At 53.9% G+C, this 25,432-nt stretch overlaps 1 protein-coding gene across 4 annotated transcripts in view; it reads left to right on the plus strand.

Moving 5' to 3' along the window:
• The window catches only part of CDH13 (cadherin 13), a 1,467,366-nt gene that overhangs the window by 1,013,579 nt on the left and 428,355 nt on the right, over nucleotides 1-25,432 (plus strand). For all 4 annotated transcript variants that reach the window (XM_051847323.2, XM_051847322.2, XM_051847324.2 and 1 more), the window contains one exon: nucleotides 1,497-1,649. In XM_051847323.2, coding sequence (XP_051703283.1) covers nucleotides 1,497-1,649 — 153 coding nt within the window. The remainder of the gene's footprint in view (nucleotides 1-1,496; nucleotides 1,650-25,432) is intronic.

Genomic DNA, 25,432 nt, shown 5'->3' on the forward strand with positions numbered 1-25,432 from the left:
TTGCCCTACGGAGCACTGCCTCCCGGGGTCTTGCCAGGGACCCGGGACCTGACAGGTGAACCTTGGCATGAATTCATGCTGCCTTGGGTACCACTGACACCTGGTGACATCTGTCAGAATTGCAGGGTTGGTGGCCCTGGAAATGGGAGTCTGTCCCCAGTGATGGCTGTCCATGACCTCAACAGTTAATTAGCAATTGTTGGTGATGAAGTGACACTCGATACAGGCACTTACGGGGCGGGGGGGTACACTCTAGATCCAGCTTATGCAAATAACAGTGCTCTCTCTAGGTACAACTTCAGACGCCGTGAGAGGACCCCCATAACTGGGCCCCTCCCAGTCTTGCACTGTGCTGACTCACTCACCATTTTGGAGTTTTCTAGGTTGTTCCTCACCTGCCCACTGCCTGGTTTCTGCTGCTCCCTCTCCCTGGAAGCCCCTCCCCAAACTGCTGTGGCCGTTCTATGGCCAAGTCAGGCTTGACGTCTGTAGGGGATTGCCCTGAAGTGACATTGTCAAAAATGACACTGTCCAGAGCCGGTGCTGTGGCACAGTAGGTTAAGCCTCTGCCTGCAACGCTGGCATCCTATATGGGCACTGGTTCAAGTCCTGGCTGCTCCACTTCCAATCCAGTTCCCTGCTAATGCACTGGGAAAGCAGAGGCAGATGGCCCAAGTGCTTGGGACCCTGCACCCACATGGGAGAACAGGAAGAAACTCCTGGCTTTGGACCGGCCCAGCTCTGGCCATTGAGACCACCTGGGGAATGAACTAGCAGATTGGGAGATCTCTGTGTGTGTCTGTAACCCTGCCTCTCAAATAAATAAATCTTAAAAAAAATAAAAGAAAAAAGAAGAAATGACAGTGTCCGACAGCGTAGTCTCCAGAGAAATTGAAGATGAATCCGTTCTTAGATATTTAAATGCTGTGACCGTAGCCAGCTTGCTTCCTCTCTCTGGGTCTCGGTGGCTGCATCCATTCATTAGGAGTAATAAGTCTCCTGCCCTCAGCATTGTTTCAAGGTTCAGAGAAAACATGGCAAGTGCTCCCTCAGAACCTGCTCAGTGTGCCAGGGAGTGAAGGGGCAGGTGGCACAGCTGGTGCCTGGGTACTCGTGCTCACCTAGAACCTCAGTCTGCACGCGTCGTGAATGGTTTTCAGCTGCCTGTTTGGGTTTGTGTAGGTAAATAAATGAATAATGTTCTGTTCCCCAGAGTTTAAAAAATGGCACAAAAGCACACACTCAAGTCGCCATCCTCCTTGGCCTGTCTCTGTAGACAGCCCGAGGGCCAGAGCTGGTGGGGGTTTGCATGTTAGGGTGAGTAGTGCCAGTAGTGACGGTATCGTTGGCAGTGCCACGTCCATGGCTACGTGGCAGCTCAGGCACCTCGGCGGTGGCACCTGGGGCGAGCGGAGGGCCCTCAGCTGTGTCTGCAGCACGCTCCCTGCGTGTCCTCCTGCTCGTCCTCAATGTCGCCCTGCTTCTCTGTTCACCAGGTGGTTGACAGCGACAGGCCTGAAGGGTCCAAGTTCCGGCTCACCGGAAAGGGAGTGGATCAGGAGCCGAAGGGCATTTTCAGAATCAATGAGAACACGGGGAGCGTCTCTGTGACTCGGACCTTGGACAGAGAAGCCATCGCTACTTACCAGGTGAGTGCCCCTGGCCGGCCCCCCCTGCCTGCAGGGATGCTGGCGTCCCCCTGAGCTCGTGGCCGCCTCACTGCCGGCCTGCGCGGTGTTAGGGTCTCAGCAGGAGCGAGGTGGAGTGGCAGCCCCAGCCGGGGCCAGGGTCAGGGAGGGGAGACGGTGCTGCAGCCCAAGGGTCAGACGCACGAGGGAAGAAACAGCAGCGTGGATGGCTGTGTGTGAGGGTTCTGGTTGTTTCCCTGGTTTTCCTAACCACCCATCTAGTTGGCTGTGAGTGTCCAGGCAGGAGAAGATGGGGTGGGGACACTGGAGGCCGCGGGGCTGCGTGGGTATAGGGTGGCCGCAGGATAGCAGCCGGCTTCCTCCCCGACCTCTGTCCGAGGCCTCACCACGCAGCAGTGAGCCGCGTGGCTTCAGCGTCTGCCGAAGGGGTGTCTGGTGGTTAGAGAGACTGTGTTGGTGCCTTCGGAAGTGTCCAGCTCCAGCTGCATGTGGTGGCAAGCAGAGGGGAGCTGGCAGCTCTCAGGGCCCCACTACCGTAAGAACCAGTGCCAGGCCATGCGTGCACGGCCTCCTCTCTCTCCCTGCTCAGCGGGCAATGTGCAGGAGGTGTCGGACACAACCAAGGAGGGACCCCATGGAGTTCATCATTTCATAGCTCCGGGATAGAGAGCTCTGGGCTGAGAACACTGCCACGCAGCGCGGCTGCTGTGTGAGCTGTGTGACCTCGGGCAGTCCACTTGCCCTCTCTGATCTTGTGATTCCCATCTACAAAGTACTCACAGTGCTAGCCCCTCAGGGATGATAAAAGACAGAATTACCATTGCATGCACTTAGCATGATGCCAGCACTCAGCACGTGCTCAGTAAATCAGAGCTACTCCTCGTAACTTTCTTCCTGAATGTTTTTGCATTTTTCACTAAAGTTCCCGGAGTTCTAACATCCGCTCCCTCCCTCTAACCCTGAAGTCTGCTGCGGACGTAGTTTACCTTTGGTTGTGATGTTGAATATCACAGCGTTTGCTGCCACTCTTAAGTATCCGAGACATTGCTGGGTGGATCTGAAAGAATAAAAGAAAGGTGGCCTTTGGGGGCGGGGCAGGGGTCCTGTGCACTGCAACAGGACTGCGATGAGTCAAAGCCAGGGAGAGACATGGTGACCGGGAGTGGGAGGAGGTGAGAGATGTCTTGGGTGGGGCTGAGCCCACCTCCGTGCGGACTTTGTCTTCAGTTAGCAGTGACGCTGGCCTCCAGGGACAGGAAGCAATCCTCCTAAGAGGGGGAGAGATTTGGGGTCAGAACAGCAGGAAAAAGGACTCTGACAGCAGCCTTCCGGGGCTGAGGAGAGGGGACCGTGGGCCACCCAGCTTCCTTGCTGTCCGTGTTCCCCAGAAGGCAGGCAAGGGCTCCTCCAGGGAGGATTTCCCAAGCGCGCCGCCCTTTAGAGCTGAAGGCAAAGCTGCCGCGTGTGGCTGTGCAGGGCCCGGGGTGCCCAGGGGGCGTGGTTAAAGGGGTGAGAGGGACCCAACCCAGGTGTGGTTTGCTCAAGGACAGCTGTGCTGGACACAGGGCAGTGTCCCCTGGACAGGGCTGCCCCTCCTCGTGTTCACCGTGGCTGAATAAAAACCTCACTTACATTTTCCTTTAAATAATTTTATTTTTATCCAAGTGGACCAGAAAATCGCCCTCCAAGCGTTAGCATGGCTGTGTCCACAGCTGTGTGGCCTTGAATAACTCACAGACCCTCTCTGATCTCATCCATGAAGGAGGGGCAGTGCTACGCCCTGTAAGGATCTTGAGGGAGGGAGTCAGGGGTCAGTTGGTCACACAGAGCTTGGTGCTGGAGCCCCTCCCGGGTTCTTGGAGTGAGGCTGTGTAACCCCACAGTAGTTAGAGCCATGGATTCCACACGCCGCCAAACTGACTGTTTTAATCACAGCCGTGGTGAACTTGGCCGAGTATCTCCCTCAACTTCCTAACCTGGAAAATGGGAATAATGGTACTAACAGAGATCCCACAGGCCTTCAGGAGGACTGAATAGATCAGGCTGTGGCAAGCATTTAGAACAGTGCAGGGAGACTCCTAAGCAGTTGTCCCTTTAGAGAGAGAGAGAGAGTGATTGATTGATGATGGCAGAGGCAAAGGAAGCTGGAAGAAAACACCAAGGCGGCTGAGTTGCAGCCTGGCCTGCCCATTTCAAACGTTTGCTTTCCTGGGTGACTGGGGTGTCTATTACAGCGTCATCATCGACTTCGTAGTATAGGGGTCCGCTCATTCTCTGCGTGAGGGCCCCTCAAAAAGTCCCATGATCCGCATCTTCCATGAACCTTGGGGGACCCCTCACGTATTCCAGTGCTTGCAGGAGTGAAGCCAGCTGGGTCTCCCCACTCCAGGTGGAACAAGAACCGGGTTACTGCGTGTTGGTCTGCTTTGGGCGCTGGCGCAGTGCAGCCCCCAGTCCACATCAGGCGCCTGTTAGAAACGCCTTCTGTCTTAGAGCCGTTGTGTCCGTGGCCGCCAGCGTGGCTGGTAGCAAACCTGCTTCTTCAAAGAGCAGAGTCTGGTCCCAGACTCCCAGGTTTTCATCCCTGCCCTCCAAGTGTGAGAAGCAGAGAGCAGGAGGCCGAAGGCATTGATGCTATAATTGCGGCATCACGGTTGTGTCTTTACAAGTCAAATGCTACTCAAGTGCACGGACGTGCTATTGTGTCAACGTGTTCCAAATCCGACAAGAAAGTGTTTTGATCTAAGCCTCGGGGATTTGTACGATAAGACATAATCTGGGATGCGTTTGTCCTTGGGTCCCGGAGTGTGGATTGTCATTGGAGCTAGTGTCGATTGAACGCTGCATGGCACATATTGTGCTAAACATCCATAGACATTCTCTCATTTAATCCATTTCACACAAGAGACTAAGTAAGTAGGTGTTAACACCATTTGACAGATAAGCAAATAACTGTTAAATAAGTTTTGCAAGGTCTCACTGCTGGCGTGTGTTGGATTTAGGATCCATATCTATTTCTCTCCAGCTGCAAAGCACCACATTTTCAGTCACTCAAATGCTTCTTGCTGGTGCCCCTCCCCCGCCCCGCCCCAGACCCTGAAACCTAAGCCGCAAATCTCTCCGCTCTTTCCTGGGGGTTCCACTGATTGGCGCCGAGAAGGCGGTGTGACAGCTGGGCGATCTGTTACTTCCGACCCACTGTTGCTGCTCCCTCCTTCCCTGCCCCGGCCCCCTCAAAGGGTTTCCCATGCGTCTGACCCAAAGTGGGACCTGGCACAATAATTCGGTTATTGCAGAATTGGAAGCTGACATATGAATGCAAAGCCGCCTGAAATAGTACTCATTATTATGCATTTTGCCAGCCTTTGAGTGATTTGTGAACTCTTCATTGGAATAAAGTACTGTAAATGATTCATGAATGACCAAGTTTATGAAATTCTATAAAAATATTAGCAGGTGGTAATGATTCCCTCACACTGTGAATATAATCTGCTGGCTGGAATTTGTCAATATGGGAGAACAGGAGTGGAGTGAGAGACGGCGTCTTTCAGGCAGGTGGTGGGGACAGACGGAGGCTTCGGCTGGGTTCTGCCGGGGACGTGAGGCGTGACAGGAAGCCACATCATAGTGGTGGGCAGGCGTCCTCAGCAGGCTCTCACCCTGACCTCCTACCAGACTGGGGGATACACGGGTGACTGGGAGTTGGGAGTCTGGTGGCAGAAGGGAGGAGCTCTGGGGAGGAGGGCAAGGGTTGGCATTTACTGAGCACCTACCAAGTGCCCAGGGATCCCTTAGGTCCCTGGCACGCATAAGCCTACAAAAATAGTTTCTTATCTTGTGTGGCCTGATGGACTAGCTGGGAGCCCGAGGGGCTCGTGCCCAACGTGTGCTGTTACAATTGTCAGTGCCAACCTTTCGTGGACGTTGCAGGGCGCCACAGCTCGGTGCTGACCACCTCCATGCTCATCTCCTCTGACCCTCAGGACGAGGAGCTCACACTCATCACAGGATGTGGGCAGGATCCCGCCATCTCCTCCTGAATATTTGCTGACGTTTTCTGCCCTGTGCCTTGCCAGTTTCTTAGTCAAGGCTTTGCCTTTGTGGTTAGGAGTGCTGCCAGGAGGTCAGAGTGCACCTGACAGTCGGGAGGCGTCCTCGCCCTTCTGTGTCTCCCGTCGCCCTGGTGGCTGTGCCTCCGTTCTGTCCCGTATGTGGTTTCCAAGACAACTCGGCAGAAAATGCATTACGGTGAAAAATGCCACTGTCATGTGGAAGTAGGTGTATCATAATGTTAGTGATCATAAACCGATTGGGAGATGAAGACTGACTCAGATTAGAGAATTACTTACGTGATTAGCCTGCTCATAATAGTGTCCGTGCCAGGCACGGGTGACACACACACGCATCACCTTGATGGGCCTGCACTACCTTTAATGAGATTGCGACTTGGAATGCTCCCGCGGCCCTTGAGGACAGGGACAAGCACCACAAATCATTTCAGCCTCCACTCTGAGCCCTGCCCCTCCCTGGCCAACTTCCGTTGTTAGGATTTTTGGTGGTAGACAACAGAGCCAAACTCATTTACAAGGAAAGGGACTTAACAAAGGGTACAGGTAGCCCAAAGAATTGCCGGGAGCACCACGTCCTCCGGCCCGCACAACCGGAGAAGGTGGCACTGCAGGAAACCCCCGGTCATCCAGAAGCATGTTCTGTCTTGGTCTCTGCACTGTTGACATGTCGAACACAATTCTCGGCTATGGGGTCTGGCCTGTGCGTTGTAAGGTGTTTGTTTAACAGCATTGCTGGCCTCTACGCATTGTTTGCCGGCAGTACTCCCCGCCCGGTCTTTGCCTTCTGCCTCTGGGGGAGTGGGCAAAATACCCCCGACTTGAGAGCCACTGCTGAGAGCAGTCACCCTCACCGCCCTCCGCGCTGCCACCTTGCACCTACGACCCAGCACTGGGTGCAGCAGCTGTGCTTTGACTGCCCTGCAGAGCCGGGTGACTCTGTGACCAAGTCCTGCGACTCGGATCTGCAGTGCTTAACTGCAGCCTCGTGTCTCACTTGCATCACTGCATCCCATGCTGCCTCAGGCCTCTACCTAGCTGCAGGAAAGCCGAGGCAAAGCCGCCTTTGGTTTCCAGGCTGCCCAGTGCGGGAAGGTCAGCTGGCAGCTGTTGTCATCGATGGCACCAGTCACGTCTCAGCTCAGTGTTGTCTGGGCAGGGTAGCACAGCCCTCCCTTGCCCGTGTCCAGAAGAAAGAGCGTTGTGTGCCCTGGGGGTGGCCTCTGGGAAGGGCCTTCCCCCTCCAGGGTAGACATCTGAGGTAGAATATGGTGTGGAGGGCCAGTCTCAGCCCACTGCAGCCACGCCTGTAGAGCATAGGGCCACGCCTGGCTGCCTTGACCATGAACCAACTGTGCTGTCGACTTGGTGCTGTCCAACGTTGTGCCCTCTGGCTGGGCAGATTATTCCTGCCCAGCTACCATCCATCCCTCCCGTCAGGACAGTGCATGTAGTCCTTTGGGGGTGGTTTCTATGGGATTCACGAAAGCTGTGTGTGAGCCCTCTTGGGACTTTAAGCCCCCGTGGCATCACACCAGCGCCCTCTGGTGAGAGTGTGGTCTCTTGCCTACCATCCCGGCTGCTCTCGTGACGTGTGGTCAAGAAGGAACCCTGAGGGAGGGGAGCTTGGGTTGAAAGCCCCAGCTTTGCTGCAGGCCTGCTGGGGTTCGGATCGGGATTCTGCTCTTGGATGAACCCTGTGAAATTGCCATTTCCTGTTTGGAAACGGTTACTGCTCCCCTCCAAACTGCCGTGCGTGTGTTCCATTGAAGGGTCTTGGGGACGGGCAAGTCCATCCCAGGTACCTTTGCTCCATCCCACCCGGAGCTGGAGGACCGCTGGAGGCCATGTTTCAGCGCATCCGCCTGTTGTTCAGAATCCAACTCTGAGGCCAGGGGTGAGGGTGCCATGGAGAGGCTTCCGGAGGACGCTGGCCTGGGGGGGGGGGGGAGGGGGGAGCTGAACCAGCTTTCGGACCTTGATGGATCTTGACCTTGAGGAAGGCATTTGTGACCCTCCAACTTGGCTGCACATCAGAATCACCTGGAGCCCCCTACTGCTCCATGCCCAAGCTGCCGCACTTAGCCAGAGTCTCTTGGCATGAGACAGGGAGGCCATGCATTTGCAGGACTTCCTGGGTATTTCCACGGGGAGGCCCGGTTTGGGAGCCCTTGAGTTAATGTCCTTGTCATGCCCCAGTTTACTTCGAAGTAGCAGCCACATGGCTTGCTGTGAATCGCTCAGGAGAGAACACGGGAATATGCAACAGAGTAGTGGGACGTCCCCTCGCTCCTGCTCAGCCGACTCCTGGGCTCGGAGCTGGTGTCTGAAGCCAACGACTTTCTGATAGCTCTTTTAACCCAATCACTGAAAACACAGGAATGCCGAGAAGCAGCACTGGACGAGAGTGCTTGTGTGCAGACTGCGGTAGAAAAATGAGGTTGAGGTTCTGTCCACAGCTTCTCCCTACCCCAGTGCCTGCGAGCGTCTCCCCCAACTTGGCAGCCCACACCTGCAGCCACTTCATTCTGCGACCTGCCCTTATCTGCCAGGCGCAGCTGGTGAAACTGAGGCATGAAGAGGCGAAACCACAGGCTGAGGCCACCGCTCCAGGATTAGACCGCCCACTAGCTCCAGCCTGATTGTTTATTTGGTCCACTAAGCAAAGCTGCTGCCTCACTCAGAGCTGCAGAAACGAATTTCTCCCGCCTCTGTTAGATGAGGCAGGCTCCCCGGAGCAGGTTCAGCCTGAATCTCTGTGGGCGAGCAAACCCGGCGGGGGGAGGGGTCCTTCGACTTTCTCGCCCCCGCCCCCGCCCTGGGGTCCTTCCTGGCCCACACTTGGGGATTAGCACCTGCCCATGGAATGAAGACACGGTGGGACGGACACGTTTGCTTTCTCGCCTCAGCTGTCGACCGACCGTAGAGGCTGCCACTTCACAGCTGCAGCTTCCCAGGAATTGGGAGTCATTTTCTGCCAAGGGCCCCCGGCATTTCTGTACCTGAGAGCGGGAGGAGCCCGCAGACCCGTTTGGCCTGACCCACTGAATTTACAAACAGAACAAGTGAAGTGGTTGGCAACTGCGGCGATGCCCAGGACTCAGAATCCGTCACTGACGGTGATTGATCCCTGCGGACAGCACCCCTGGGAGACCTCACAAGCCCAGATAAGGCGCCCACAAGGACTCCCGACCCCGTTCCCCCTCTGTGCCCTCATCCGCATTCCTGCAGAGTGTGTTTTATTTGGGAACAAGTAGGGGAGGCAGGGAGGTGTGTGTGAGGCATGAGGAGTAGCAAGAGAGAAGAGAGACAGATATCCTCTTCTCCCTCTGGAAGCAGGTTTGAAATCCAGGGGTGAGAAGGCACCAAATGACCCCCGTGATTGTCTACAAGGTTCTGCAGGACCAGAGGTGAGGGCCGGGAGGTGAGTCGGCCGATTACGAAAGCTAGGGTGGGGGTCTGGGTGTAAGCGTGGCGGCAGTGGGAGACCAGGGCCGAGGTGCTAGAAAGAGGCACCCCCCCCCACGGAGGCCCCTGAGTGCTGGGGATGCCTACAATGACCAGGGGCTCTTCTAAAGCCAGCCTTGGACTGCCCAGAAAATACCTGGGGAGTAGTGTCACAGTGGGGACCCTTGGGGAGCTCAGAAGCCAGGAGCCCTGACACAGGGATTAATGCGGCCTTGACCCTGTTGTCATCTGAGGCTGCCGACCCCGGAGCCACCCACCTCCCTGTGGCCAGCCCACTGCTGGTGAGAAGCAGCAGATACTGGACTGCTGCAGACATGAAATGTGGCGAAAAGGATAAGGTGGAGGTACTCGCTCGCGTAGCCGAGCCGTCTCTTCCAGTACAGGGAAGCAGAGGGACAGCGGGCAGCAGGTGAGGGTGGGAGCAGTGCTGGATCCCAGAGGAGCTCACGGATCAGGGCGGTGTGCACCAGCAGAGCCCTCAGGCAGGGGTCTGGTCAAGTGGAGCTCGGTCACGCAGCCGAGGGTCATTGTGTGCCTGATTTGGCCCAGACACACAGAGCACCAAGTAGGCAGGAGTTAGAGTCTGGAACACAGCAGCTGAGGATACGCACGGAGCAGGGTCAAGGCCCAGGGAGTAGAGAAGGCACTGCTCGGCCCAGGAGGTAGCACCATGTGCTGGGGCGGGGGGGAACCGTCCTCAGGGAGGCCTGATGAGAAGTCTCCTGATGGCAGGGTGTTGTCCTCACAGCTCAGGCACCCACCTGCAGTCTCGCAGGGAAGACGGGTGTGTTTGGTGTCACGGCTTGCGGATGCCGTTGGCAGCTGGTGGGTCAGAGCTGGTGCTCACCACGCAGCCGTGTACGGGCAATCCCCATGCATTAGCAGCACCTGCTCTGCAGGACCTGGCATGGGGCTGACCACGTGGAGGGCCTAAAACCGTGGCTGGTGCACTCACTTCTGTATTACGTCTGAGTAGACAAGAGGGCTGCCGGTCTCTGGGACACCACCACACAGAGGACGCTATCCCTGCCCTTGTGAAGCCCACAGTCTGGGGGCACGTTTCAAAACAAGTGGAGTCGAGTACCGTGTGACGGGGTGGGGAGGGGCAGGAGACAGGAGCCGGCTTCCAGAGGTCATGAGGCCGAAGCAGGTGATCAAGAATGGGGGGAGAGGGACAAGGCAGCAAGAGTCTTGTGAGGACAGAAGAAAGAACTCACGGCCCCTCAGAAGGAGGGCATACAGCTGGGGGCCTGGGCAGCAGGAGCCTGGCCAAGGTTCGAGCTGCGGAGCCAGCATAGACTTCATAGCGCCTGGTGCTGCTGAGTCAGCATGGACTTCATAGCGCCTGGTGCTGCTGAGTCAGCATAAGCTCCATACCCCCTGGTGGTGCTGAGTCAGCATGGACTTCATACCCCCTGGTGGTGCTGAGTCAGCATGGACTTCATACTCCCTGGCGGTGCTGAGTCAGCATAAGCTCCATACCCTCTGGTATGCTGAGTCAGCATAGGCTTTGTAGCCCCTGCTGGTGCTGAGTCAGGATTAGCTTCCTACTCGCCCGGTCAGGCAGTGCTGAGTCAGTGTAGACTTCATACCCCAGGTGCTTGGGGCAGAGGCTGGGGATCTGGGGCTGAAGAGGTTCGTGCTCTTTATGAGCTTAGGAGGGGGTGCGGACAGCCGCAGCTGCTCTGCAGGGGAAGAATGGGAAGTGGCAGCTCTGAGAGTCTCCGCAGCCGGAGCGGCACACACCAGATAAACCCTGTGTTCGCCCAGGAAGACCTCGGCGGTGATGGGGCTAAGCCAGACTCACGGTGAAGATATTGCCCGTAGGATGGGCTGGAAAGAGGAGCAGGGGTCGGGCCAGCTCAGGGCCAGGAGCTTGCGTTTTCTTCCAAGAAGGCCTCGGCCTCAGATGGTTTTCAGCGTTGGGCTCGCGTCCAAGTTGCATTTCCCAAAGATAGGATTTGTTTGAGTGCGTCAACAATAATATTCAAATTGCCATGAAATAGGAATTAATTCAAAAAATGCATCCATTTGTTGAGAACCCACTACCAGCTGGGCTCTGGGGAGAAGAGAAAAAAAGGTAAGACTGTACCTCCCCCCGGAGCTCAGCCTTCAGGGTCCCTTCGAGATAAAGAAAACCAGAAAACTGTTCCTTGTTTATCACCCACAGCGGGGGCGTGGGAGGGTTTTATGTTCCCAGTCCTTTCAATTTATTTTGGCTCCGTCTCCAGGCCAAGTAAATATCCTTTTTGAAAATTCCAGACTCAGTTCCTTGTTCTGTAGGGGTTTATCTGGGGGCTGCTTTAAAATTATGAAACCCAGTTGGCTGGAGCTGTTAGCCGTTGATCTGTTTGATTGCTATCTGTTTAAAGACCTTTATTCTGAGGCAGGCTTATCTTTCTCCACACTGAGAGCCGAGATACCAAAAGATCACTTCGAAATAATTTTCCCTTCTTGTGAAGGTACAGATGTTTGCCTAATAGGCTCCTTTAAGGCAAGTCCACCTTTTCTGAACCCGTTTTGGAAAAGCTACACGCTTGCCACAAGGGACTTGCCTGTGCCCAGTTAGCTCCGGCTGCAGCTTCCCTGTTCCTGTGCGTGGCACCCAGCAGAGGCTCGTTCAGGGTGCCAGCCCCAACACCAACACAGCAGGCTGCACAGGGCGGAAGCAAACAGAGAGGGCAGCCCCTCCAATGCTGGGGAGACCAAGCTGGCAGCATCCGGCCATCAGATGCGCTCCCTGGACCTCTGTCATGGCCTCCTTGGCCTGGTCACTAGGACCTGAGGACAGTAGACCCAAGCAGGCGTCTGGGCCCACTGCTCGGGAAACTGGATTGTACTATTGCGTTGTTATCAATCGTGGATGCATTTTTCCTTTTTGAAATGTTTATTTGAAAGGCGGAGAACGAGAGCTCTTCCAGGCACGGTGTCATGCCCAATTCCTGCAACAGCCAGAGCTGCACCAGGCTGACGCCAGGAGCCGGGAACTCTACCCAGGTTTCCCGTGTGGGTAGCAAGGTCTCTCTATCCCAGGATCACATGAGCAGGGAGTTGGATTGGAAGCAGAGTGGCCTGAACTCAAGCTAGGTATACTGATATGGGATGGATGCAGGCGTCCCAAGCAGCCGCTTGACCCAGAAGGCCACAACAGCCACCCCCTACTTGATAGTTATTTATCTACTTGATTGGAAGGTATAGTGACTCAGAGAGTGGGAGAGATAGGAAGAGGAAGATGAGCTCTTCCATCTACTGATTCTGTCTCCAAATACCCACAACAGTCAGGGCTGGGCCAGGCTGGAGCCGGGAGCCAGCAACTCTGTCCAGGTCTTCCATGTGGGTGGCTGGAACCTAAGTGCCTGAGCCATCGTCTCCTGCCTCCTAAATGCATAGTCAGGACTCCATCCAAGCCCTCCAGTATGGGGTCAGGGCATCCCAGGCCTTGGCTTAACCTGCTGTGCCAGAGTGCCCATGCCCACCCTCTTCCTTTTGAGTTTCTTTTCTGTGTTTGTTTCTTTTCGTGTTATTTGAGAGGCAGGGAGAGAGAAGGACAGAGACCTTCCATGCACGGGTCACTGCCTAATCCCTGCTACGCTGTCATAGGCGGGAGGGGTTTGAGAAGGAAGCAGACACGTCCCCAGACACCACCCCCACCACAGAACTACTCCCGTGAACCTTCAGGGAAGACGTTATTTTGTCTACTTCTCAGATGGGGAAACTGAGGCTTCGAGACGGGAATCACACGGTTGCTAGGGAAAGCGCCCAGTGACAAACCCACTGCCTCCCCTCTGCAGCTTCAGCCAGGCTCTGGCTCAGGACACACCCCTTACAGGCTTGGTCTGCGCTCAGAAACCTGCGGTTCTCCACCATAGCAGAACAGCTGGCAGCATCGGCAGACGCCTTTGGTTCTCCCATGTCACGGGTCAAGGCCAGAGGGTCCTGGATCGTCCTGCAAGGCCCGGGCAGCCCCAGGTGCCAATAGAGTCCCTGCTGAGAAATCCAGGTGTGACTTGAGGGGGAGAGAACCCACCCTGGAGAGGTGCGGTGAGCTTTGGAAGCCCTACCGTGTGTACCTCTCTGGCTGTGTCACGTTGTCCCTGTTCAGACGGTCCCTTGGCTGGGCCGCCACCATGCCCAGTCTGGCCCCGGGGCTCCTGACCCGCCCTCTGAGGACTCACTGGTAATAGATGGTGCTAGCGGGCCTCACCGAGGCTCATTTTTTATTCTGCATGGTAACCCCTGTTTTTTTTCTTCCCCTCATCGCAGAAGACAAATTCCATTTCCTTTCTCCTGAGGGAAAACTAATTCCAGCAAAGGCCATTTGTCTTTGATACCTTAAAATCTAGATAATTTACTACAAGTTTATTTTTATTGAAAATTATGTAGATATTATTCAGAAACAGTTTCCGACTCCATGGCACACTTCAGCCACTTGTAGTTTAACTGTGAGTACGTGTGCTGAGGGTGTGCCCCAGAATGAGTGTTTCTCAGATACTTTTTTTCTTTTTAATGACTCACTGCCTTTGGGGTCCTCAGCCTTGTGTGCCTTGCACTGCTACAGGATGAAGATCTTTCCGAATGGGTGTTGTAAGGTAGGAGCTGGTCGCCTTCAACTGCAATTCAGACTCATGACGCTCGATACCGCTCAGGTGATGGACTCAGACAGGATTTGCATTGAGGATATCTAAGTCGGGTTTCCAGACATTGCAATGTTAAGCCTCTAGACAAAGTGTAACCTCTGAAATGTATGGACACTCTCCTCCGCCTGAATCTTGTGGCCCTGAAAAGGATTCAGGTATGATATATATATATATATATATATATTTTTTTTTTTGACAGGCAGAGTAGACAGTGAGAGAGAGAGAGAGAGAGAGAGAAAGGTCTTCCTTTGCCGTTGGTTCACCCTCCAATGGCCGCCGTGGCCAGCGCACCATGCTGATCCAAAGGCAGAAGCCAGGTGCTTCTCCTGGTCTCCCATGGGGTGCAGGGCCCAAGCACTTGGACCATCCTCCACTGTACTCCTGGGCCACAGCAGAGAGCTGGCCTGAAAGAGGGGCAACCGGGACAGAATCCGGCGCCCCGACCGGGACTAGAACCCGGTGTGCCGGCGCCACAGGCGGAGGATTAGCCTAGTAAGCCGCGGCACCGGCCCAGGTATGATGTTAATATAAGGACAGCTTTCCCAGACTGTCTGGAGAACAGTAAAGAATGAGAGAGGTCCCTAACACACACGCACAGGCACACGCACACGCACACGCTCACAGAAGTTATGTGCCGTCGTTGGGATGCATTGAAAATCATAATTGCTTCTGTAAGATCTCCAGTGCACATTTGACATAGTAAAGACACTTTGGGGGCCAGCACTGTGGTGCAGTGAGTTAAAGCCCTGGCCTGCAGTGCCAGCATCCAATATAGGCACTGGTTCAAGTCCCAGCTGCTCCGCTTCCAATCTAGCACCTTGCTAATGTGCCTGGGAAAGCAGCAGAGGGTGGTCCAAGTCCTTGAGCCCCTGCACTCAGATGGGAGACCCATAAGAGGTTCCTGCCTTCAGATCAGCTCAGCTCCAGCCATTGGAGTCATTTGGGGAGTGAACCAGCAGATGGAAGACCCCTCTCTGTGCCTGTAACTCTGCCTGTCAAATAAATAAATAAAATCTTTAAAAAAAAAATACAGACACTTTGAAGGTCTATAGTCAAGAAATCTGTCAAAGTCAACCAACTTTTAAAAACCCAAACATTTAACCTACAGAAATCCCAGATCCATCATCCTAAAAGATCTATTAGCAATCATAGAAATCACTCTTTAGATAATGATCTTGAGGAAACAAATTTAGTTCACAGAACAAGAAAAAAGTGGTCAGCATGGACGTGCCTGGTGGGTGCCTGCACCACATGCCCGAGGAGCTGCATGGTCAGCCGTTCTAGAGGCAGATCCTGGAACTTATCCACTGGTGTGGTAGGAATGAGTTTCCTCCCACTTCCTGATGTTTCAGAGGATCCAACAGCTGGCAGATGTCTGTAAGAAGCCAATAGAGGTCCATCTATAGGACAGACTATTCTCAGCCACAGAAAAGGAGCAGGATACCTACACATGCTACAAGGTGGGCACGCCTTGTGATCAGTATGCAGCCTGAAAGCCAGATACAGGAGGCTGCATATCGTATGGTTCTGTGTCTATGAGATGTCCAGGGTGACTAAATCCCTAGAAATACAGGTTGGCGGGTGTCAGGGCGTGGAGGAAGAGGGGAGGGAGTTACTTCTCAGCGTCCAGAGGTTTCTCTTTGGAAAGGGTGTGGAGTCAGAGGTGGTGATCACACAATGCCATGAATGTACTTTAAATGGCTGTTTCACATTATGTGAATTTCACCTCAACTTAAAAATCATGGACCAGAAAAAGCCATCAGGGAAGCCAGAGTGACGGCACGAAAATCCGGCTGCAAGGCTTAGGGGGCTTGTCCTCTGCGTTGTCGTCTGCATGATGACGTGGGCACCTTCTGCCTGTGTGGAAACCACCCGAGGAGGCTGTAGCCCCGGGAGTTCGGTGGGAAAGCGAGGCCACTAGAGAAGGCGGAAGAGCAGCCTCTGCCCACTTCGGCCGCAGCGGGTGGGGCACCCACGCCGTGGTGACGTCTGTGACTCTGACGACTGACAGCTGCTCACGTCTTTGCTCCCGAAGCAGAAGCCAGTGACCGTGAAAGTGATGGCGTTCAACTTCCAGGGTGCTTTACTTGGGGAGTGCAGTAAAGGACATGTACCTTACCTCCTGGATGGCCACTGCTATCCCATAGAACATTCTGGAAATATTCTCCATGTGCACTGTCCAGTGTGGTGGCCGAACTCCAGTGTGGTGACTGCAGAGGATTCAGACCGTGGCCACTGCCGGTGCAGGACTTGTTCACCTGGTTTTTACTTGAAGAGCTGCACCTGGCCGTTGTGGTGGAAAGCACAAGTCTGGAACTTGGGGGAGAAAACTGTGTCATCGCACAGGCTCGGACTTTAATGCTCACGTTGCCTCTTACTGGCTACGTGATTTTGGCAAATTGCTCCATCTGTGAGCTTTCACCTTCTCAACTGTAAAATGGGAGAGATGTGAGGACCTACTTCCTGCAGCTGTCAAGAGGAATTGAGATGTTGCCACGTGAATGAACAGAACCGGGCAACCAGTAAGTGCTCAGTAGACGTCCCTTGTGTCCTTTTTTTTTTTAAGATTTATTTTATTTATTTGAAAGACAGAGTTACAGAGAGAGAGCGTGCGACAGAGAGAAAGGTCTTCCATCTGCTGGTTCACTCCCCAGATGGCCGCAACGGCCAGAGCTGTGCTGATCCAAAGCCAGGAGACAGGAGCTTCTTCCAGGTCTCCCACGTGGGTGCAGGGGCTCAAGGACTTAGACCATCTTCTACTGCTCTCCCAGGCCACAGCAGAGAGCTGGATGGGAAGTGGAGCAGCCGGGACTTGAACCAGCGCCCATGTGGGATGCTGGCACTGCAGGGCTTTAACCCCCTGCCCCACAGCGCCGGCCCTGTGTCCTCTTGCTATTGATGATTTGTTGTGCTTTATACAGCAGTGGTTTGAGGAAGTAAGGCTCAGGGACAGATGAAATGACCCCACTCAGGGTCATGTGACAAGAGGGTGGCGGAATTGCAGGTATTCCAACATGCACATCCGTGCTCTGGCTGGTGCGCTGTGCCTCTTCCCCACCTGGGGAATGATCTGGGACTGTGTGAGTCCTGTGTCTCCCAGGAGCTGGTCTGGGCAGTGTTGAGGTGGCATTTCTTACAGGGCTTGTCCCGGGAGCGTTCGTGGTTGCATGAGTGGGTTTCTGTTTCTTGCCCAGGGTGAGCCTAGGTGGGTCCTGGGCTGCCCTGACAGGGTAAACCGTGGCCTCTTCATCATCTGGGCCACCTGCAGGCCTGCTGAGTCACGCCTTTCAGGCCCTGCTCTACCCAGCCGGTCTCCACGGTTGTTCGGGTCTCTGAGCCTCCCTTTTGGATGCTTGCTTTCTCGTTCTGCACCGTGTCCCCCGGGCACAGAGGTCTAGCCCTGGCACAGATCAAGGTGAGGCTGTGTTCTCTGGAGGACACATACACTCACCTCTGGGCTCAGGGCAGACTTCGGGCATGGAGTGAACCACTGAGTCATCCTTGAGAGATGGGTCAGCCGTGGAGAAGTGCCCTGAGTGTGCTCTCTGTGGCATCTCCGTGACACTCTCAAGGAAATCGTGAGAGGTTGGACTCAGTGCTGGTCTGGGGGCTAATGCTCACTTTCCAGGCTAAAGACAGCCCTTGTCTGTCACACTGCCCGTTAGCATCCTTGCCCATGCCATTCTTAAGAGACATGCAGGGAGGTTTCATTCATGCGCAAGACCAGCAGCAGTTCAGTTGTAAGTTACCACCGCAGACAGCGAGCAGTGGTCTCGCTCCTCAAGTTTGAAATAAAAAAGATGAGTGGGAAGAGGAAATGAAATCAGTGATCTACCCTCCCCCACCCCGGCCAGGCCCTTTTTCATGAGCAAGGGAAGGGAGTACCGCCAGCAGTCCCTAATTTCTGATGTCCCAGAAGAGCCCTTTGTCCTGGCAAGATTCACATGTCTGTCTTCAACACCACAACTCCAGGAAGACCTTCCTTCGCCACTCACCAAGCTGGACATTGGCTAGCTCTCCACGGCAGCATGTAACTAAAAAACCCTAGAAGATTCTGGAGCTGCTAGCTTGCCAAGAGGACAAACAGGTGTGGTGTCCCTCGAGGTCATCCAGTTCCCAGGACCCAGGTGGCTTATTCTGGAAGTGTGCTCACTGCTCCCCCTTGCCCGGCTCACGCCATTCATTCATTCATTCATTATGTTCAACAGACTTCTCCTCCCTCTCAAGCACTGATGGAGGCATCCGGAAACAGTGGGGACCCAGAGCTCCTGCCCCAGGGAACTTCACTGTGGGGAGCGGGAGGGTGGGGTCAGTTACCCTGGGCTGGGCGGATCTGCAGAGCAGGGTCAGGGATCTCCTTCAGGATGGAGACGCTGGCCTCTGCAGAGGAAGAGGGGGCCCTGCGTCATGCAGGTATCTGCAGGGAGAGGGAGTGCACGGGGGAGAGCCAGGGTGAGGGCTGAGCATGCAGGAGGCCGGCCGGGCGCAGGGGAGCGCTGCCAGGGCATTCTGTGGAGGACCTCAAGTCGTTTCTTGCAGAAATACACTTTAGCTGCTCTGCTTTGCTGGGATACTCCCCACCCCAGGGCTTGCACCCGTCCCGGCAATCCTGACAGCAGCAGCAAAGGGTGAGAGGGAGCTGGGCGGGTTTGAGAAAGGCGGGAGACGGGACTCAGAGGCCCTCCTGTGGACTCTGGCGGCTGAGGGCATCAGGAAGTGTGGCAGGTTCCCAGCAGGGCCAGGGTGGGACAGGACCTGTCCGTCAGCAGGATGAGTCTGTGCCGATGTCGTGGCAGGAGCCACGCTGGAGGCCACTGCAGGGAAGCAGATGAGAGAGAGCAGAGCTTGGGTCAGGGTGCTGTGGTAGGGGCCCATGTGGAGGTGAAGAAGAGGGCTCGGACGTGAGCTGTGTCTCGAAGAAAGCGGCTGTCGGATTCGACAAGTGTGTGGCAAGAAAGAGTTGTTGAGGCTGCTAAGACTGAAAATCTTTAAACTTACTTTTTTGTAAAAAATCACATAGCATCAAATTCATATCACAGCAATTTGAAAATGGACAGTTCAGACACGGTAAGAGGATCCCCAGGGGCCGGCATTGTGGCATCATGGGTAAAAGCCGCCACCTGCACTGCCGGCATCCCAATATGGGTGCTGATTCGAATCCTGACTGCTCTACTTCTGATCCAGCTCTCTGCTATGGCCTGGGAAAGCAGTAGAGAATGGCCCAACTGCTTGGGCCCCTGAACCTGCATCGGAGACATGGAAGAAACTCCTGGCTTTGAATCGGCCCAGTTCTGGCCATTGTGGCCACTTAGGGAGTGAACCAGCAGATGAAAGACACCCCCCCCCCCGCCCCCGGACCTCTGCCTCTGCGTAACTCTGCCTTTCAAATAAGTAATTTAAAAAAAAAAAAAAAAAAAAAAAAAAAAGAGCAGCCCTATTTCAAGTATATAAAAATCTTTTTAAAAAAGATTTTAAACAAAAAGGTGGGCCAGCATTGTGGTGTAGCAGGGTTAAGCTGCCATTTGTGACACTGGTATCCCATATGGGCGCCAGTTCAAGTCCTAGCTGCTCCACTTCCAGTCCAGCTCCCTGCCAATGTGCCTGGGAAAGCAGTGGAGAATAGCCCAAGTGCCTGGGCCCCTACACCCATGTTGGGGACCCAAATGAAGCTCCTGGCTTCAGCCTGGCTCCAACCAGGACATTGCAGCAATTTGGGGAGTAAGTCGGCAGATGGAAGACTTCCCCTCTCCCTGCCCCCCACCTCTCTCTCTGCTGCTCTGTAACTACCTTTCAAATAAATAAATACATCTTTAAAAAAAAGAGCATCCCTACTGGTGTGCATCAGATTTCTAGAATTTTCTGATCTGATCTAACTGAAACTCCATACTGTTTTTATATATATATATATATATATATATATATATATATATATATATATATTTGACAGGCAGAGTTAGACAGTGGGAGAGAGAGACAGAGAGAGAGTTATAGACAGTGAGAGAGACAAAGAGAAAGGTCTTCCTTCCGTTGGTTCACTCCCCTAATGGCCACTACGGCTAGTGCTGCGCTGATCCAAAGCCAGGAGCCAGGTGCTTCCTCCCAGTTTCCCATGCGGTGCAGGGACCCAAGCACTCGGGCCATCCTCCGCTGTCCTCCCAGGCCACCGCAGAGAGCTGGAATGGAAGAGGAGCAACCGGGACTAGTACCCAGCACCCCAACCGGGACTAGAACCCGGGGTGCCGGCACCGCAGGCTGAGGATTAGCCGAGTGAGCCACAGTGCTGGCTGAAACTCCATACTGTTAACCACAGATTCTCCCTCCCCTTCCCCAACTTGTCATAGCCATCCTCCTGTCTTCCTACTGCCTGGTGTTTTGGTTGTGACTGCCTGGGAGAATGCTCATAGGTGGATTTGTGTTGCTGGCTTCTTTCACGTGGTATAGTGTCGTTACGATCCATCTGTAGTGTCGTGTGTGATAGGATTTCCTTTTTTTTTAAAGACTGCGTATTATTTGATCACATATACTTACAGATTGAGTATCCCTTTTCTGAAATGCCTGAGACCAGAAGTGGTTTTAGATTTCAGATTTTTTCAGGCTTTGGAATATTTGCACATGCATCGTAAAATATTTTAGGGGAAGGAACCCAAGTCTAAACATGAAATCCTTTTGATGTTTCACATGCACCCTATAGCCATGCTCTGAAGGTAATTTTATAAGTATTTTCAGGGTGTCTGCATTTTGGCTGTGACTTGTCACACGAGGTCCGGTGTGGACTCCCGGCTTGTGCCATTGTTGTCGGTGATCAAAGAGTTGAGGACTTGGACATTTCAGGTTTTGGAGTCTCAGGTTAGGGCTAATGATGCTCTTTTGATTTATCCATTCCTCTGTCAACAGATACTTGGGCTGCTGCAGCCTCGTGGCTAATGATGTGCCAGTGAATGTGGGTGTACAGATATCTCTGTGGGATCCTACTTTGAGTTCCTTTGGGCACATAACCAGAAGTTAGGAAGTTGGGTCAAGTGATAATTCTGTGTTTGACTTTTTGAATAGCTTCCATACTGTCTTCCATCATGGCTGCTCCGTCTCACACTCTGACCAGATGTATGCAAGGCTGTCATTCCCCATACCCTCACCAATTCTTGTGTTTTGTTCTTTTGCCCGCGGCCATCCTCGTGTGATTGGCGTTCCTTTGGTGGTCTCTTGTGTAAGAATCTTTCCACATGTTTGGTGCTCACCTGTGTGAGTCCAGCATGAAGACACTGGACACAGAGATGGCTCACGTCCTGGGTGGGGTAGAATGGTGCCCAATTTACAACCTAGCATGTGTTTGTTTCTGGAAGTTTCCATTTGATGTTCTGAGAGCACCATTGACTGAAAACATGGAAGGCCACACTGTGGGTAAGGATGGACTGTTTACTGTAGGTTCATAAACAGGCTAGAGCTATAGACATAAACCAGTCTTGTCCTTAGCAAACAAGAAGATGTGGCCATCATTCTCCTGGTCAGTTAGTGTACAAGGCCTTGGCCCCAGTAAAAGTAAAGCCTGTTGGGGCCCACAACCTATGGAATGAGCGCATGCTCCTGTTGGCTTAGATTGATTTTTTTTTTTTTTTTTGGAGGAGAGACACCACCGTGTAAAATGTGCTCTTCTTCACTGGCTGTGAAGCGCCTCCCATACGGGTTCATCAGCTTTGTAGGAAAGGCTGTCCTGCGACTGTGTCACTGACCTCTCTGCAAGTGGAGCGTTCTGCAGGCTTTTCTCACTCCTGCCCTCAACGTGAGCCACACGGGGCTGTGTCGGCAGCTGCCGCCTTCTGCGTCCATTTGGCTTTTGTTGCCGAGCTCTGTCCACGTTTTTGTCCACAGCTCTGTCTTCATGGAGAGTGTTTGTTTTAGATTTGTGAGCTCTGAGAGGGCTGAGATTGTATGCTTTGACTGGGCTTCACCATGTTGGCACAGCACTTTGTAAATAATGGCCCGGTAATACATTCCACAAACATCCAGTGAGTGCCTGCTGGGTGCAGGTCGGTGAACCCAACACCTGGTACATATTCAGGGGTGTGGCAAGCAGCCGCTATGTGAATGTGTAATTCCCCAGAATGAGGTTACAGCATCAGCAGGGAGAGCACTCAATGACAGTCATTCCGACTGTGACTTACAGAACCCATCACGCCTGCAGACTGGCGTGCACTGTGTCCATAAACCTGCGCTGGGGGGCAGCACAGATGTAGGCGTGGCTCTGGGAACACCCGTTTGGACAAATGCTGGCCAAGTGCGGTGTGTGTCAGGGTCCCAATGCCACCCTTCAGACTGGTGATTTGTTAGAAGGACTTGTGGGTCGACATGTAGTTGACTCATGCTTCAGATGTGTTAGAGAAAACGGCGGTGGAGAAATTACTGTTACCTCGGTTCTTTGTCTCACATGGAATAAGAATTTCCAAGCGGACAGCAAAGAGACTTAAAAGTATTTATTAGAATCAAGGACCTCCAGCCAGAGTGGCGTGGAGGGGGGCTTCCAAAAGAGGAAAACCCAAAGGGGACTGGTGGCAGTTGGCTTTAACAATTTCAAAGAAAAAAAAACTTAACAATCAGATTGGCAGGGACAAAAGCCATCAAGAGACCTCGTTTACTATTCTCCCTCCTGTCTGGCCTAAGGTGGGGTAGATAACTTGTTTTCACAATAAGCTGTGAGCTCTGGAGGAGCTTCCTTGCTGTTCTCACGGTGAATTTGGGGATTCCAAAGGAGGAAGGGCGGCCTGTTAGTTCTTGCTAAAGATGAATTTTGGGGAAGGAAGTATTTTACACCGCAAATTCCACTGGGATCCCCTGACTATGATAAACCCACCTGACTGCTCGCTTTAGGCCAACAGGACGGCAGTCCAGGGAGCTCAGCCCGGGGAAGGGGCAGAGGAAAGCAGGCACCAGCTGCCTAGGCGTCCTCTTCCCAGGGAGACACACAGGAAGCACCTGGCATCTCCCCCCACCCCCAGAAGCAGACTGTGACAACACCTGGGAGACTCCGTGGGAGCTGCTCACATAGGCTCACTCGGGCTGATAGGTGACAGGTGTCCGGCACAGTCCATACCCGTACAGCGCAGGCACAGGGAGCTCTGGTGTCAGTGAACGGAGGGCACACCCACGTCTGAGTTACCCACCAGGAGTTAGCCTTACCCGCGGCCACTCGTGGAGTGAACGGAGGGCACACCCACGTCTGAGTTACCCACCGGATCCAGCCTTACCCGCTGCCACTCCTGGAGTGAACGGAGGGCACACCCACGTCTGAGTTACCCACCAGGAGTTAGCCTTACCCGCGGCCACTCGTGGAGTGAACGGAGGGCACACCCACGTCTGAGTTACCCACCGGATCCAGCCTTACCCGCTGCCACTCCTGGAGTGAACGGAGGGCACACCCACGTCTGAGTTACCCACCAGGAGTTAGCCTTACCCGCAGCTGTCCTGGGGAGGGCAGTCTCCTGCTTGCCTTTTCTGATCTCTGTCCTGAACCTGATGCCCAAAGCAGAAACAAACAAACAAAAATCTCCATAACCTGATAATTTTGAGAAGCCTTGTTGCCCATTTGAGCTGGTTCCTTTGCCTCTGGACTCGGGTTACCTGGGGCTTCTCTGAGCAGCGTTCCCTCCCACCCCACCCCCTAACAGCAGCATTTAGTTTTGCTTTTTAGGAAACAACTACAAGAATTTGAAGTGAGGAAATAGCATCCTCCTCGTTCAGTGTAAGGTCAAACCCGGGAGAAAAATCCTCAGCAGAAAAGGACAGTTTTAAGATGTCTGAATTTATTGTCTCCATTACACTTTCGCTTTGGCAGATCGTGGTTAATGTCAGCAACGTCTCGGATCAGATCGGAGGTGCTGGAGGGAAAGGCGGGAGGCTGAGCTGGCCTCCTCCGGCATGAGAACTGGAGAAATCCAGTTACTCAGAGTTATTCCAGGTGTTCTCTAGGGGCCCACAATCCAGGGCCGTCGTTAATTAAATAATCAGCTTTTTTCCTTAGAAATGCAAATTCCAGTTGTTCCTCCACCTGGAGGACACCCACCAGGCCTAGACCTGAGCTTTGAGATGGAACTTAAATGCATTTTCCGCCTAATAGGAACCTAATCTAATTCTTGTTTCTTGTAGTGCCAGGAAGTTGTTTGGTCCAGTCAGAATTAGTTCTTTTTTATTCATCAAGGTTTACAACAGGTTTCTGTTGGGTCCCACGTTTGGACTAGAATGTCTTCCCTCCCCAGCTGCAGGAGTTTGGGAATCACTGATAAAGCAGGAAGCTGACCCCGGACCTCTCCAAAGGGAGCTTTAGCAATTTACCAGTGGGAAAATTCCTACATGAAAACTTGCAAGGGCGCCTTGTGCTTCTGCTGGGAGGCTACCGTCTCCCCTCCGAGTGGCGCGGGATTATCGTCCTCCTGGGCGGCAGAAGGTCCCCGTCTTCCCCTGGCCCTCCTCTGCGACCGCGTTTGGATTTTCTGCTTTGCTGACCCGATTTGGCCTCTGCATCCTGCCCTGGGACCCCGCTCCGTTCATCCCCCTGTCTCCTCTACAAAGTGGTCACCATTTCCTATGGCTTGGCGCTGTGAGCTATTTTTCCCCTTGGTTCCACCTTTCCCAGGGCTGATTGTCTTTGCGATTCACCCACCCCTCTGCTGTCAGTCCTTTGTACCTCCTCTTCCCCAGTGCTGCTGCCAGGGGCTTCACGCTGGGTGTGAACCCCTCCTGGCTCACACCAACACTGCTCCTCCATTGACTTCAGGCTGCACTCTCCTGGGACTTTGCCACCTGTTTCCTGCTTCGTTTCTCCCTCACCTTCCACTCTAAGCCTTGCAGATCCCTCCTTTGCCCCTGCCACGCTCAGCTGCTCACCGCTTCCCCAACAGGGCTTCTCTGCCTCTGTGCCTTTGCACATTCGCTTCCCCTGGGCACTTGGGAACACTCGGCCGTGTTTTCCATTGCAGCTGCTGGTGCGTATGGACCTGGGAATGTTTGAGTCGGATGCTTCGCTCTAGACGGGGAGGGGCACTGTGGATTTTACAGTGGGGCTTTCATTCATGGCATCCCAGAAAGGAGAAGAGAAGCGGCTCACAGACCTAATTTTGAGCAGAAATGAGATGGGGTCCCGGCAGGTCATTTAGTTTAAGCCCTCTGGAGGATTCTTGGGGTGGAGCAAGGGACCAGGGCGGTGGGTTCGTGTTATAACCGGACGTGACACACCTGAAGGCTGCAGGGGAACAAACTTCCTGGCAGGGGCCTCCGTGCCGGGCTGTGAGCTGGGGGTGAGGAGCAGGTGCATTGGCTGTGTCGCTCCCCCTCTTCGCGGAGGAACGACACAGGACCCTGCGCTGTTCTTTCGTCTGCTCGGCCCTCCCCGGGTTTGCTGCTGGTTCTTCCCGGGTTGGCTGCCGTCCCTTCCACCTCCGTGGAAGGGCGGTTCCCCCTGGCCACTTTCCCCACTTCCGCAGGGGAGCGGCACACCGCCGGCCGGCTTTCTCAGGGGCTGCTCAGATGTTATCCGGATGTTCCCCTTAGATGTTCCTGGTGCATGTTGTCTCTCTCCTCCTTTATAGTCCTCTTCCACCAATCCCAACTCTGCTACCCACAC

Source organism: Oryctolagus cuniculus, chromosome 18 (genome assembly GCF_964237555.1).
Source record: "Oryctolagus cuniculus chromosome 18, mOryCun1.1, whole genome shotgun sequence".
Lineage (NCBI taxonomy): Eukaryota > Metazoa > Chordata > Mammalia > Lagomorpha > Leporidae > Oryctolagus > Oryctolagus cuniculus.